Source organism: Eumetopias jubatus, unplaced genomic scaffold (genome assembly GCF_037043125.1).
Source record: "Eumetopias jubatus isolate StellerSeaLion01/CBP00866 unplaced genomic scaffold, mEumJub1_p1.0 scaffold_17, whole genome shotgun sequence".
In the NCBI taxonomy this organism is placed as follows: Eukaryota; Metazoa; Chordata; class Mammalia; order Carnivora; family Otariidae; genus Eumetopias; species Eumetopias jubatus.
In genome coordinates, this window is record NW_028274823.1 from 29,454,198 (window position 1) to 29,470,687 (window position 16,490).

The 16,490-nt window shown below is 43.9% G+C and overlaps 1 protein-coding gene and 1 long non-coding RNA gene across 2 annotated transcripts in view; one reads left to right on the forward strand and one right to left on the reverse strand.

Moving 5' to 3' along the window:
- The window catches only part of LOC148162151 (uncharacterized), a 50,185-nt gene that overhangs the window by 10,492 nt on the left and 23,203 nt on the right, over nucleotides 1-16,490 (reverse strand). The window lies entirely within an intron of this gene.
- Nucleotides 8,716-16,490, forward strand: part of PKD2L1 (polycystin 2 like 1, transient receptor potential cation channel) — a 29,182-nt gene continuing 21,407 nt past the window's right edge. Inside the window, exons 1-2 of the mRNA XM_028098810.1 lie at nucleotides 8,716-8,950; nucleotides 9,341-9,454. Coding sequence (XP_027954611.1) covers nucleotides 8,716-8,950; nucleotides 9,341-9,454 — 349 coding nt within the window. The remainder of the gene's footprint in view (nucleotides 8,951-9,340; nucleotides 9,455-16,490) is intronic.

A 16,490-nucleotide genomic window follows, 5' to 3' on the forward strand; every position in this document is an offset into this window, starting at 1 on the left:
AAGCAGATACGCAAGAAGTTCATAGAGCACGTATTCAGTAAATACTTAATAAATTACTTGTGTAGTTAAATGGAGCCACTTCTTTTATTGTCTCACCATCCACTCTTTAACCTCAACACCCCCACTTCTCCAAATCAGGCATCCACAGCCTTCTCAATTTCCAAGGTCACCTGAGAGATTCTAGTCTAAGCATCTGAAGGCTTTTAATTTATCAGAACACTTGATCTTTTAGCACTGTTTGGTACAGTCAATAATCACTCCCTTCTTAAAATACTCCTCCTCTGACTTTTGTGTCTTGAAAACTCTTGGTTCTCCTCCTGCCTCTCTTACGGCTCTTTCTCTCCCTTTCTGGCTCCTCTTCCTTCCCCCTCAACTTCAGTTCCTTTCTCCCTTCATGCAATCCTTTGGCAATTTCAACTGTTCCTGTGGCTCCAATAAACACGTCTAGCTGCACCATCACTCTCACCAGTGTTTATTACTGTCTCAAACTCTAACCCAAATTGTCCAGTGAGCCCTCAAATTTCAACATCTGAGTGTCCCATTAACACTTTATTTCTTAAATATTTTTAAAAAGATTTTATTAATTTATTCATTAGAGACGGAGAGAGAGGCAGAGGGAGAGGGTGAGGGAAGAGCAGACTCCCTGCTTAGCAGGGAGTCCGATGCGGGACTCCATTCCAGGACGCTGGGATCATGACCCAAGCCGAAGGCAGACGCTCAACTGACTGAGCCACCCAGGTGCCCTCCATTAACACTTTAGACTCACACATACCTAAAGTTGAATCTCATGCTGAAACCTTATTTTTTTTAAGATTTTATTTATTTATTTGACAGAGAGAGACACAGCGAGAGAGGGAACACAAGCAGGGGGAGTGGGAGAGGGAGAAGCAGGCTTCGCACTGAGCAGGGAGCCCGATGTGGGGCTCGATCCCAGGACCCTGGGATCATGACCTGAGCCGAAGGCAGACGCCTAACGACGGAGCCACCCAGGCGCCCCTGAAAGCTACTTTTGATCCCTCTCCTCCTGCCCACCCCATTAATAGCATCACTGACCTTCCAGGTGTAGGGGTTTGAGACCTTGAAGCCGCTTTGATTTTGCTCTCCCTTGTACCCTATCTCCAGTCAGGTGCTAATTCCTGCAGGTTCTGCCTCTGAGAGGCCTCACATATCTTCCCACTCTTTTCTATTCATCTGTAACCATCATCATTCAGGCTTTCATTCCTGTCCCTAAACTAGCCCCGCAAACTTTCAACTGATGTCCTGGCTTCCAATCTCCCCCCAGAGCAAACACTTATTGTCCGATTAGGTTTCATAAAATATAGCTTTCATTTCATTCCTCTGTTTGGAAGCTTTCTTTGTCTTTCATTTGCCTGAATCCAGTTGAATTTCTGTTGCCTGAATGAATTAAATGTCTGGCATTTGAGGCCTTCCATATTCACTCCCAATCCTCTTTCCAGGCTTCTTTCTTATTCTCCAGTGAGCACAGTGGGACTCTTCTTCCACAAGAGCAAGCAATGTTTCCACCTGCCGGATTTTGCACACACTGCTATCCCCATGTGGATGACACCCAGGAAGTCATTCAGTGTAGACAGACAGATCTGACTCAAAGATGGATTCCAGCACAATTTATCTCTCAGATCCTCACCTGTAAAATGGAACGACAAAAGTCTACTCCATTGGATTGTGTGAGAATTAACTAATAGAATTCACTATAAGGCGTCTGCCATGTGGGTGGTTAATAAACGGTAACTATGCTTTCTTTTAGTCTCTTAAAATATTTGTCCTCCTTTTCCAAAGGATGTCATCCAAAGTCCACTTCATTTTTTTTTTAAGGATTTTATTTATTTGACACACACAGAGAGAGAGCACAAGCAGGGGGAGCGGCAGGCAGAGGGAGAGGGAGAAGCAGGCTCCCTGCAGAGCAGAAAGCCCAACACTGGGCTGGATCCCAGGACTCTGGGATCATGACCTGAGCTGAGGGTAAACGCTTAACTGACTGAGGCACCCAGGCGCCCCTCAAAATCCATTTCAATGCTATTCGTTTCAAATTTCCTTTCTTGACCTTTCTTTCCACTTGCCACCCCAGTTACCTTTCTTCCTCAGAGCTGCTGTTAGATGCTGTATTTCTCATGGCAGCTATTCTCATACTCATCGCATGCTTCACCCATATTCTTCCCTAATTGTAGTCTCCAAGGAAGTAGCAATTAATACAAAGTCTTGGAGCAAACGGGTGAAAAGCGAAGTGATTGCATGGATGACTCTCATGTCAAAAAATGAACTGTCATATTTCCTGGCTGATGTGGAGAGCTAGTGTGGTGAAGACAGCCACCCAAGAGATTCTGTGAGTCTAAGATGAAAATGCACCTCAAGTCTTTATGAACATAATAACTACTGACTACTGGCTTTCATAAAAATACCTTTTTTCTGAATATGAAAGTACTCATAATCACCGTAGAAAAAAATTAATGAAAATAAAATAAACAAAATAAAACAAAAATTAGCAAAATAAAAAGCATTCACCCAGAGCTATCACTACTATGTTGTTAAATTCTTTAAAATTAGACCTTTTTTAATGCATCCAAATATAATTTACATATAAAATATGGACTCTATATATGCCAGAATTATGATGAGCATTTTCTCATGACATTAAATACTACTCAAATTGTTGATTTCTGCACAACAACCCATCATGTGTATGTATCTTTTTTTTTTTTTTCCAAATTTCCAGTCGGTTTTAATGAATGGCAGTACCGCATCACATGCAGTTCTGGGTGAGTTCAGGGTGAGAATTTCCAGTTAGGCTTTTCTAATACTAAAACTGCTTCTTTTTGTGTCATCCAAAATCCACCTCAAGGTGAGGGGAAAAGAAGGCTGGATGGGTCCTATGTTTCTTGGGGGGAATCCAAGTCCATATAAGTTCTCTCTTCTCAAGGAGATGGGGCAGGAAGAGCAAGTTCTAGCCCCCAAAGAAAGAAGAACTAACAAACCATAAACACATTACTCTCTCCTTCTTATGAGGCCTGCCTGCCCTTTAAAAAGAACGACATCCTTAACTCACAGGTATTTTTCAAACCTGTATCCTTATTTATCTAATATTTTTTCTATTGTTGGATATTTGAGCTTCCTCTTTTTCACCTTTAAAAACTTATTATCAATTACGCTGATTGAAACATTAGGATAGATTTCTAGATTTGGGAGTATAGGGTGAACAGAATAAAAGAAACTTAAGCTCTTGATTCCAAACTCCCATTCAGGAAATTAAAAAAAAAAATTGCAGTACTGACCTTTATTGAGGTATGATTGACATACAAAAAGTTATACATCTTTAATGTATGCAACTTGGTGAGCCTGAAGATAAGTATACACCTGTAAAGCCTTTACCTTGGGAAATTTTTCATCGCTTTGTAGTTTTACTACTTTAGCTCTCTTATTAATTTCTGCCTCTTTCCCAGGTATCAAGGAGATAATCGATTTCAGGAATGAAAAGTGGTTGGATTCCATGTGCTCAGAAGGAATCTAAAGCAAGCCTTCAAGCTGAGCTCCACTCATGTGCCCGTAACCATGAGGGATAAAGGTTACCGTAAGTTGTAACATTTCTTGCATTGTCATAACCTTTTCCTTGTTTGGTCATTTAACTCAGTCTGTTTCCTTGTGGATAGTAGCAGTAAAACATTTCTGAATCTCAGAAAACCCTGTTTGCTGCAGGGCCAAGAAGGGGGAAGAGAGGTAGAAATCATGATTCTATTCCTCATTTGCCTTAGAACCTTAGGTCTCCTGCTGCATTGTCTCGTAGCTCCCTGTACTCCTCCCTTGCAGCACTGTTTATGATTACAAATCCTAAGTTATCTGTGTATTTGCTTGATGCCTATCTTCTTTGCCAGAATCTAAGTTCTATGAGGCAGGGGCCCTGATGATCTTATTTGCTGCTTATCCCAGAGTCCCTCCTGTATAGTCAGCGTTCAGCAAATACCTGTGGACTGAATTATGACTGGAATGAGGACTCAAGGTGGAAAAATATGTGTTCCCTGTGATGGGGCCCTCAGCAGCTGGGACAAGGGGGTGTGTTGGGTGATTGCCCTGAGACCCTGAAATGATGCTGGAAGGGTGAGCGCCGGGGGGATTTGCCCAGGTGCTCCAGTCTCCCATCTTCACAGGCTTGGGACATTCAGTCAGCCAAGTCTCCCGTGAAATTTGGTGAGTTGCTCTGAAGGAAAGAACCTTGTTCTCTCAAGTCGTCTTTCCCATAATTCCCCTTCTCTCCCGTGCCTTTCTTCCCCCTCCACCTCCCTCCTTTCTTTCTAGCCTGCTGTCTCCAATTCACACGAAGCTCTCTCCTCCCCCACTCCACCTTCTCTAGCAGGAGGCTGGGCTGACACTCACCATCCTATACAAAACCGTGCCTGCCCCAGCTGGGGCTCTGCCTGGAAGTGATAACGCTGACTGATTACTTCAAGACCATGTGAGTACTCCATGTCTGGACTACACTCAGCAGGGGGCATGACCATGGCCTCAGACCCAAGTTTCCAGGCAACTGAAGACTAACTTCCTTATTTTTGTTGATAGCATCAGATGTCTCCCACCGCCTGGGTTTGGCTGGTCCCCTCTACCTGTCCAATCCTCTGTAGAAGGCATGGGCAAACGGGGATAGTTGTCCAGCAGGGGTCTCTAGAAATGGGAGGAAAGCTGAAGGGTTCATTTAAAGAGGTTCTCTTTGGGGCGCCTGGGTGGCTCAGTTGTTAAGCGTCTGCCTTCGGCTCAGGCCATGATCCCGGGGTCCTGGGATCGAGCCCCGCATCAGGCTCCCTGCTCCGCGGGAAGCCTGCTTCTCCCTCTCCCACTCCCCCTGCTTGTGTTCCCTCTCTCTCTGTCTCTCTCTGTCTCTCTCTCTGTCTCTCTGTCAAATAAATAAATAAAATCTTTAAAAAAAAAAAGTTCTCTTTGGAGAGACGGAAGATGCAAAATGTATTCCAGCAGGACTTGTTAAATCCAGGGGGTCACAGGAAGGAAGTAAAAGACTGAAGTGGGTCATTTTGATGAGGGAAGTGGATCTCCTCCAGCCTCTCTGTGAGGTCCCTGATGAAATACAACAAAATGCTATTTTCTTGGCCTTCTGGGCTGGGACAGCTGCAACACGACTTCATACACCTGAATCTTCCAATGGATCTGGGTTGTCTGTTCTAAGGAGCTGTGGCTTGTGGAGGCCCCTAGCACAATGCTATGATGTTTATTGTACAAAAACAGGGAGGGGGGACTCCCTTGGGATTAGCCTTCTCATGTCAGTTTGCTTGGTCCACTGTGTTTGTTGCTGAAAACTTCAGCTACTCAGATTTCGGTATTTTTGCCTTGCAGGTGACCGGTGGTATACTGGTGAAGGGTAAGCCCTTACGTGCAGAGTTTTCTTATAGATGAGTGATCTCCAGTGTCTTCCATTGAGAATCATTGCCATAGTGAGCCATTGTTACTTATAGAGTGTGCTCTATTGTTTATGTTTATTGGGGTGGAAAAGGTTGAGGGTCACTATGTAAGACACAGAAGGTGATTTGAAGCTTCTCTCTGTAGAATGTGGACCGTGAGTCACCCCAAGGTTCCTTTCTCTAGAATATGGAAGGTGGTTTCTCCTGGGGGAAATTTACATGGAGAACTTACAGGAAAATGAGCTACAAGTTTCTATCCCACGGCCTTTGCTGTCTCTGGGCTCTTTGTCAGGACCTAGTGGATCTGAGTGGCACTGAGGAGCCTGGCTAGGATGGGCATGGCATGAAAAAGGAGTGTACTGGGGATGGAAATGTAGTAATCTTTTTCTTGTGTGTGCAATAGGATAGCATGCAACCAAAAAATGTATCCCAGTGAAGCAATGGGACCAATTCACCAAGTAGGCTAAGAGGCATCATGGTAAAGAAGTGTTTTGGGTTCTGATGGACAGCAAGTCTTGCCATGTCCTCATGAAACTCTTCTAAGAGCTATTTTCTTTCCAGACTACTGTTATAATAGTCTCCAGGTGAAATGCCATCATTCCACTCTGCTGTTGTCAGCTGGAATGGAATGGGGGTGGATACAGAGGGTTCTGGGACCCTTGTCTCTCAGAGATAATGACAACAGAGTCCTGACTGAAGGTATCTCCCTGAAACATGAATTGCTGTGGACGAGTGGGGTACGCAAGGATGGGTGCTGTGGTAAGATAACTAAATTTGTTTGGTGCTTTACAGCACACAGTTTATAATGGTTTCTATATCTACTGTTTGAATCCTAAAACAGTCCTTCAGGTCAGCAGGGCAGGCTTTAATTGGAACACTTTGTAGATATATAAACTAAGTTTCAAAGGGACTTGCCCGGAACTATACAGTTAGTAAGTTGCTGAACCAAAAGTTAAACCGGGAGTTTGGGTTTCAAGGTCATCCCTCTTGGGTTTTGCTGAATTGCTAAAAGGCAACCTGAGCCACAGGACTCTGATACTGGTTGCCCTTATTAACTGGCCACTCAGGAAAAACCAAGTGCCACAGAAACTTGAGGACACAAAGAACTGCCAGACAAAAGCATCAGGAGCTCCCACTTGATTACCATATTTAGGACTTCTTGAGTAAGACTAAATAACCTAGGAATGCCCAGCACCTTTTGAGAAAATTTCTCAAGCTAGTTATGTAACCTGTGCTTCCGGGGGTATTATGCGTTGATCCACACACGTGGGGAATACTCAAGACTGAGCAGGGCAAAGCAATGTTTCCTCTGTGGGTGACTGAATAAAGCAGTCCAGCTCTGGCCTTAACGTCACAAGGGTGTGGGACCTGTCGCCTGATGAACCTCTTTGAGTCTATCCAAAACCTTGTTGATCACAAGCCTCTCTCAGAATATAAAATTATCCCCCAAGGAATCCGAAACCATCTCCTGTTCCTCTTGCTGCTTCTTTGAACTATGCTGCTAGCTTCCTGTTCATTACCTCTGTCTTAATGTTCAGTTTTGCAAGCAAGGAGTCCTTTTGCAATTGTTTGAAAAGCTTGTAGGTGAGAGGCAGCAGCTCCGGTTCCTTCCCTATCAGCTGATTTCACACAAAATCATCTTTTGTCTTTCCAAAGATAAAAAGCACCTTGGAATATGTCTCATTAGCCGCTAAAATGTAGAGATGAAACTCTTCCATCTAGGGAAGCTCACAGAGAGGCCTTAACTCCAGCCCAGACAGAGTTAATTCCCTAACAGTATCTGGGCCTGGGGCAGGAGATGCATGCTTCAGAGCCAGGGGTTAAGACAGCTGGGTGTTGGAAAGTACCTATTTATCAAGGGCCCGAGGCCAGCCTTGGGTTGTCTGGGATCAGGATCTCCTTATGGGGACACTCAGGACTGGTGACTTCCACTAGGCTGGTGTTTTACTGAGGGGGGAACGTGGGCTTCGGTCAAGTGGGGCAATAGAGTGGCCCAGATGGGGAACCAGCAGTTGGTGAGAGGGCAGCCTCCACTGCAGCCATCAAGGAGAAGGTAACCCCTGCCCCTGTGGGGCCAGTACCATTCTGGGCCACAGCACATGCTTTTAGGGGAGCTTGGACAAGTGATCAGAGGCCGGAGCAGGGCCTAGGCAGAGATGTGCTGGGGGCACAGACACCTGAGATTGAAAAGAAAGCAGATCAGTTCAGATACCTCTCATAGTTAATAGTCCTCAGTCCTGCTTAATAGTCCTCAGTCCAATACTCATGCTTAATAGTCCTCAGTCCAATACTACAAGCCCTAAGATAAAGTTGTCGGCTGAGCTAGGTCCACACATCCACTCCTCTTAAGGAGTCCCAAGCCCCACTGTCCTTGCTCTTTGCTCTCTCACGCATTCTCCCAAGCAGGGTTTAGGCTCTTCCCTGGGCTGAGCCCCACACCCTTAAGGAACACATTTCTGTCAGTGTAGTTCCCTTGTAAGCCGTATGAGGGCAGACCTCAGAAGGATACAGATAATCTGGAACTTTAGTGCCCCCCCCCCCCCCCCCGCCAACCTCAACAGCAGTCAGAGACCCTGACCCTTAAGTGTCTGAAACAGAGGCTCCTCCTGCCACTAGCTTTTCGCCCAGCTATAGGGGTGGAGTGAGGAAGGGGAGCCCCCCTTTTTCCACCCCACCAGGGGACAGCTCAAGGTGAGACATTAAAGGAGCCTCAGACGCCATTGAATGAGCCTGGAAGGGAAAGAGCACTTTTCAGTCTCCTGTCCCCGGCCTTGGCCTGCAGCCCAATCCATGGCGGCCCTTTCAGGAGCTTTTAGTGGAAATTCGCCCAGACCGGCTGGAGTCCGCCAGCCCCTCCCACTGCTCTCTCATCTCCTCTTCTGTCTGACTGGGACCACCCCCCCACCAGGCCCCTTCTGTAAACAGCCCTCCTCCCCCCCCAGCACCGGCCTCTCTCACCCCTCCTTCCTTCCACCCCAGTCGCCACATCTCCCTCCCAGGCTTCTCTCTCTCCTGCCAAACCCCTGCCTTCCAGCTCCCTTCCACCCCTTGTCTTGAAGCTAGACGAAGAGAGAGAGAGCCCCTGATGGGACTGAAAGCCATTCCCCACACCCTCCCGCCTGCCCCTCCCCCAATGGGGACAGATTCCCACTACAAAAGGCAGGAAGCAGAGGCTTCCTGAGACCAGCTGCTCTCCACTCCTCTGCCTTCTGCTGTCTAGACTGGGCTGTGTCTTTGCTCCCACTTTCTTCAGGGGACAGTGGGTACCTGCAGTGCCAGGCCCCCTACCTCATTCCCCATGAATGCTGTGGAAAGTCCCGAGGGGCAAGAGCTCCAAAAGATGGGGAGTGGAGCCTGGGACAACCTTGCCTACAGTGGTCCCCCCTCCCCACGTGGGACACTGAGGATCTGCACCATCTCCAATGCAGTGCCCCCCCAGCCCCAACCCAAAAAGCCTGAAGATGGATCCCAGGAGAAAGCCTATAGGACCCTGGTATCCAACTGCTGCTTCCAGATCTGTCGTGGCATCAGAGGTACCTGGTGGGAGGAGGGTTCTCATGGGATACTGGAGTTAGGAAGGGAGTCCCGAAAAGCTTTAGGGGAGAGATGAGAAGGGTACGGAGGGAGTTAGCTTGAAGGAGGACATGTTTGTGATGATCCCCTAGACTGTCCCACCTGAAACAAGGACCTCCTTTCCATGTCTTCATTCTCTGCTACCCAATGTCTTTTCCACTGTCTACCTCAGGGTGTTTGATGAAGGAGGGCGGGCTTGAGTGTGGCTAGAGTAGCCAGATTCAGCCAAGATACATGGTGATGGGTGAGCAAAGGGCCGGGGTAGAAATAGGAGTAAAATCCAGGGACTGGTGGGTTGGGCACCTGGGAGGAACCTGCTGCTAGCGATCCTAGGCATCTCTGTCCCTTAGGACTTTGGGGAACAACCCTGACTGAGAACACAGCTGAGAACCGGGAGCTTTACATCAAAACCACCCTGCGAGAGCTGTTAATATACATCATGTTCCTGCTGGACATCTGTCTCTGTGAGTAACATCTGTCTCTGTGTACCTCTGGCTGTGAGAAGCATCTATGTGTACAACATCTGTATACACACTTCCACAGCAATGCCTGAGGAGACAGCATCTATCTGTGAGCCAGCTATGTCCTGGGGTTGATTACCTTTTCGGCTTAAGATGTTTTGATTAAAAAGAACTTGTCACTGAGTTCAGGAGAAGAAGACAGATTGTTAGAAAGCAGTTAAAGTTACTTTGTCAAGAGTTGCAAGGGAAATATAGTCTTTAAGTTCACGTTCCTGACACCAACTCAGCAGCCACCAAGTTCTGTTGGCAAGTGGAAGTTTTTACCCTTCTATAAAAAGTGGGGAATGGTTCCTTTCTATTTGGAACGAAAAATAGTTTGGTGGGTTTCACGTGGTTGTTAGGCTAGGTCTGATCCCCATTTCTTTAAAAGCAGAAGGAGAAAGGTTCAGCAGGCCTTAGAGCTCAGAATCCCAATAAAAGGGCTAAAGATGCAAGTGGTGTAGTTGTGGTCAATGCAGCTAAGATTCTCCCACGTGAGAGACCACCATGCCTCAGGCATTGAAGGAAGCTTATTTGAAGTTCTAGCTACAGACACAAACTGGAAAGGTTTGGTGTCTGATTTGAGAGTACCAAGTGAAAGGATAGAACAAGTGCACCATGGAAGGATAGAGTCAAAGAATTATAGATTGAAGGTAGAGGCTCTGAATTTACACAGACTTGGGTACAAACACCAGGCTCTACCATTCACCAGTTGAGGAAACTTGAGCAAGTTGCTTAATTTCGGTTTAACTGAGTTTCAGTTTCCTAATCCATACCTATCCAATCCAATAAGGTTATATGAGGTTCACATGAGATAATATTCCTGAAGTCATTACCCCAGTAAAGAGTAACTAGTACCAGTAAATAAATAGGCATATGGTAAAAAATATTCCATAATGGTCGCCACCCTTGTATCCAGACCTGATGCCCTCCCTATATGAAGGGCTCCCTACATGATGCCCAGTACTGGACAAAATTCTCCATGGGCATATGGCCAGTACAGAGTTCTGTGATGCAATTCAGTTGTATTCAGATTTGGGAAATCTATGAGAACAGCAGGGGAAGTGATATCTGAGCCAGAAGCTGAAAGATGAGGAGGATTTAGCTCCTTGAAAGGAAGGTGAAAAGAAGGGAAGTTCCTGGGAAGGGAGAACTGCATGTGCCTAGGGCTCTGAGGGCCTTTACATTTTGATGCTTCTGACATGTAGTAAAAGGGTACTGTTACTAGCTTCCTACCCCCCATCCTCTCCCAGGCCTCTTTCTTCTTTCAGGCAAAACTAGAGGCAATCATGAGCCTTGGGCATGGTCTCAGTAGGGCTACTTTGGCACTCTCCAAGGTTCTGACCTCAACCTCCCTGGCATCTCAGCTCCCTGTCAGCCTCCCTGAGCTCTGACCATCTGCCACTAGACTATATATTCTCAGTGGCGATGATATACCCCCAAGGGAGTAGAAATAGTTTCTTGGAGGGCAAAAAAAAAAAAAAAAAAAAAAAAGAAAAGAAAAGAAAAAGAAAAAAAGAAAAAAACCAACTTAGATATTGCAAAAGTTTTTGGCCCTGGAAAAGGCCACAGTACATAAACAAATGTAGTATTAATGTGCTATTAAAATTTAATTGGGGTGAGGGGTGATTGGGAAGAAAATGTCTAAAGATGCCCCTAAGTTGAGGGATAATGCCAAAAAAGGTTAAGAAACATTGAACTAAACCCTTGTAATTTTGCTAGCCTGTGTGCTAAGCTCTCCTGCCTAATGAAAAGGATGCAAATCCTAGCCATAAAATCTGACACAAAATACAGTGGTTTTGTGTTGTTCCATCAGGAGGCTGTCTTCTAAGAGCTTCAATGACATGTATTTGGAAATGCATCTTTATCAGTGTGCTTTTCCCTGTCAGTTCCTATGACTGAGTTCAGATGCTCTAGGACCCATATTTGGTATTAGGGTAAACACTGTGGCATAATGGAAAGATATAAACATTGGAGTCAGACAAACTGGATTCAAATACCTCTGCCACTTACTGGTTTTGTGACATTGGGTACTTCCTTTTGGTAGAACAAAGAGAATAATACTTATCTTATGGAGATGACATATATAAATAATCTTACACAATCACTGATAGTAATCATCTTTGTATTCTCTAGTGGAATTTCAAAATACTTACTTGGTCCTCTAGACGGGTTATAAAAATTACCTTTCAAGGAAGAAGCAAATCTGAAAGGGCTACCTATTGTATGATTCTTACTGTATGACATTTTGAGAAAGGCAAAACTATGCAGATAGTAAAAGGATCAGTGGTTGCCAGGGATCTGGGAGGAGAGGGAGTTGAGTAGGTGGTGTGCAGAGAATTTTTAAGACAGTGGAAATACTCTATATGACAATATTATGGTAGATACATGTCATTATACATTTGTCCAAACCCATATAATGTACAACACCTAATGGAAAGTATGGACTTTGAATAATAATGTGTCAATGTAGGTTCATTGATTATAGTAAATGGGCCACTCTGGTGGGGGATTTTGATATAGAGAAGCCTGTCCATATGCAGAGGCAAGGGTATATGGGAAATCTCTATACCTTCCATTCAATTTTGCTTTGAACCTAAATCTACTCTAAAAAGCAAGATCTATTTGGTTTGTAGTTGGCTTCACAAAAAGGGATAATATCATTTGAACAGCATCATTTAAGTTAAGGCATTTTCTCTGGAAGACCTCAGTAAATCACTACAACCACCACCATCATCATTGTTATTAACAGCATGCGCACCAACCTTTTACTGAATAAAAGCATTACACTACGTACCTTATCTTATTGACTACGCACAGTGATTCTAGGATATTGGTTCTGTTACCACTTCCATTTTATAAATCAGGAAAGGTTTAGATATGTCAAATAGCTTGCCAAGGACACAGAGCAAGCAAGTGGCAGAAGCAGGAATCCAATGCATTGAGTATTGACCTGACTCAATTTTTGAGGCTTTTAACTAGAGTCTACTACAGCTTCTCTGCATGCAAATGTGTTACACCTTAATTTATTAACACCTGTTAACATCTTAGCAAGGATAACTACACGTCCTACCTTAGTAGAAGCATAATTTTGAATTCTACTGGCTGATTACTTTTTTCTTTTTATTGCTGTATTTTTTAAATGACATAAAAACATTAAAGAACATTTTGAAATATAATTCACCTATAATTTACCACCACAACACCAAAGATATCGTCACTGATCACCAGCCCTTATATTTTCTTTCTTTCTTTCTTTCTTTTTTAAGATTTTATCTATTTATTTCAGAGAGAGAGTGAGAAAGCATGAGCAGGGAGGGAGGGGCAGAAGTAGACTCCCCTGCAAAGCAGGGAGGGAGTCTGCTCAGGACCTGAGCTGAAGGCAGCTGCTTGACCAAATAAGCCACCCAGGCGCCCCTCTTATGGTTCCCTTTCACTTACAATTATATCTTAAATATTTCCTCATGTTTGTAAGTAATTTTTATATTTTCATCTTAATGACTACAGTCACATCACAATTAACTAAAACATTCTCTTGTTATTTCAATATTTGCCCACCGCAGGTAAATATATCTATACTTGCTACTTTTTGCCGTTTCTGTTGAAGTATTTCCTTGGGAATTTCCAGGGAGGGAGATGCTAGGACAAACGATAGGAATACCTTCTTAGGGGCGCCTGGGTGGCTCAGTCCGTTAAGCGTCTGCCTTCGGCTCAGGTCATGATCTCAGGGTCCTGGGATCGAGCCCCGCATCGGGCTCTCCACTCAGCGGGGAGCCTGCTTCTCCCTCTCATTCTCCCTCTGTACATGCTTTCTTTCTCTCTCAAATAAAATAAATAAAATCTTAAAAAAAAAGGAATACCTTCTTAGTACTTGCTTATGTGTTGTCATTTTGCCTTTGTAGGGGATCATACAAATTTATTATGCCACTAGTACTCTGAGATCTAACCAATTTTGTCACAGTCTCACCAACGTTGGATAGTCTCATTTTTAATTTTTATTATTAAGTAGGCATAAAACCTTAATTTGTCTTTGATCACCAGTGAGGTTGGATAGCTTTCTCATGCTTTAATTTATTATGTAAATCTACTTTTGTGTAAATTGCTTAAGGAAGGTATGTTTTAAGAGGGATAAGGGAGGGGATGGGGAGTAAAGTTTGGAGTATTAAAACCCTAGGTGAGGGACCAAACACCAGGGGGCTCATTTCCAGGATTTGGGTTCCTGGAGCTAGGAAATAATAGCCTAACTTTGGCCTGGGATGGGCCCTCATAAACTATAGTGGTCAGCCATACTTATCACATTTCTTCTCCCTTATGCTTTATTCGAGGACCTGGGTGGAGCTAGATACCAGAGCTATTTGGACTTTCATCAGCTGATACAGAGCTATCTTTTTTATGCAGGCAATGTGGGTGAACCATCTATCTTCCCACAATAACCATATCAGCTGGGCAGCCTTTTAAATCTTCCAAAGAGCTTGTATACCTATTATCTCATTTGATCCTGACAGCAGTTCTGTAAGGAATAGATATTATTTCCATTTCACAGATTAGAAAACCGTTATTATTGTCATTATGAATAGTCCAGGAATGATCAGTGATTCAGAATGGTCCCTGATGGGTGGTGTTGGTCCTATTCCTCCACATAGAAAGCACTGGAGAATGATCTTCCTGCCTCCACTCCTTCCCTCCCACCATTATGATATTTAGGAAAGGGCTTCCAGCTCTTTGTCGTCTTGGCAGGATGGCTGTAGCTTTTTGTTGATGGAGGAAACATTGAAGGTCTTTGTGTGGAAACAATGGCTGTTTGTTTTAGGAGACAGTATTGTTATCTCAAAGGTGCACCTGGGACTGGCCCTGTTTAGGAGCGGTTCTGAGACAGGACAAGGCTGGGTCTGGTCACCATGCAGTTGGGGAGGAGGGCAGAGACCCTCAGCCTTTGGTGACTTGTGTCACTGGATGTTCTTTATTCATCACTGGTTGTAAAGAAATGCCTACCTCTATTCACTCTGCCTCTTTTGAGTGGATGTCAAGGTTCTGTCCATAGATTGGTGGGATCTTATATTAATAGGAGAGGTTGAAGTAAGTTTGGAGGCTAGGAAAAAGATGTCTTTATTTTTTTCTTTATTGAGATATAATTGACATACAACACTGTATTCGTTTTAGGTGTAAAACATAATGATTTGATATATGTATATATTGGGAAATGATCACAATTAGTTAACATTCCTCACTACACGTAGTTACTATTTTTTCTTGTGATGAGAATTTTTAAGATTTACTCTCTTAGCAACCCTCAAATATACAATACAGTATTGTTAACTGTAGTTACCATGCTGTATACTACATCACCATGCTGGATTTGTTTATCTTATAATTGAAATTTTGTACCTTTTGACCACCTTCACCAATTTCACACGCCCCCACACACATACCCCTATGTCTGGAAACTACCATTCTGTTCTCTGTATCTATGAGTTTGATGGGTTTTGTTTTTGTTTTAGATTCCACATATATGTGACATCCTATATTTGTCTTTCTCTGTCTGACTTATTTCACTTAGCATAATGTCCATCCATGTTGTTGTAAATAGCAGCCTTTCCTTTTTTGGTGGATAAATAATATTCCATCATATATATATACCACATTTTCTTTATCCATTCATTTGTCAACGGACACTTAGATTGTTTCCATGTCTTGGCTATTGTAAATAATGCTGCAATGAACATAGGGGTGCAGATATGATTTTTGAGATAGTGATATCATTTTCTTCAGATAAATACCCAGGAGTGGAATTGCTGGCTCATATGGTAATTCTATTTTAATTTTTTGAGGAACCTCCATAGAAGATGTCTTTCTTGACTAAGCATTCCTAGAATTGACAAGGAAAGGAACAGAAATATGTTGGATGTTCAGAAAATGTCTGTGGGTGAGCTCCTATACCCTATGTGACTGTAATGATGACAGAAGATAATTGGTCACATAGAACCATGATATTAGTGAAGGTGCAATGGTGATGGAGAGAGCATGGGACCTGGAATAAGATGACATGGTTCAAATGATGGTGCAACCAGTTATTAGCCATTGCCTTTGGCGAGCTAGGTCAAGATACTTAAATCTCTGGAAGCCCCGTTTTCCTTATATATCGAATGATGGTAATGACTGCCTTTGTGAGATTGGTGGAAAATAAGTAAGTACAAATAGTACAGTGCCTCGCATATGGTGGGCTTTCAAAAAATATCAGTTGTTGTTCCACGTCAAGGTATAAATTAGGAAAATATTGAAATGTAAAGTTTAACCCACTGGAAGCTTGAGATCTGAGAAAGCATCAGGATAATGCTTATCAAGGATCAGAAAGACGAGGCCCTCTAGAAGCAGTTGCCAGGGATCAAAACTGGCCATGGGATCATGATTTCATGCTTTTCCTAGCATGCTCAGTTACCCATGGCCTATCCAGACAGAATTACAAAGTCCTTCTAGTACTAGGGTGAGGTCATCTGAGTCAACTCAACCTAAATAATAGGGATTATTTAGGCTTTGGCCTAAATTTGCTGTAGCAGAATTCCCTGGTGCCCCAGAATTCTGAGGGCCTGGATCACTGTTACAAGATTGGTGAGCCTGAACATATCCTGTTGTCCAATGCTAGGTAACAACCTGTCATGTAGTTTTCCCTGATGTGGGGCTGTCATTGGTCTCTAGGAATACTGTAGTACATTTTTTTTTAAACTAAAGTTGTTTTTCTCATCATAGTAACTTTCTTTTTTTTTTTTAAGATTCTATTTATGTATTAGAGAGAGAGAGAGCATGAGCCGGGGGGAGGGGCAGAGAGAGAGGGAGAAGCAGGCTCCCCGCTGAGCAGGGAGTCCGACGCGGAGCTCGATCCCAGGACCCCAGGATCATGACCTGAGCTGGAGGCAGACACTTAACGGACTGAGCCACCCAGGCGCCCTACTGTAGTACATTTAAATGCCAGTTCTTGGAATCAGGGAAAGAATTTTTACCTATA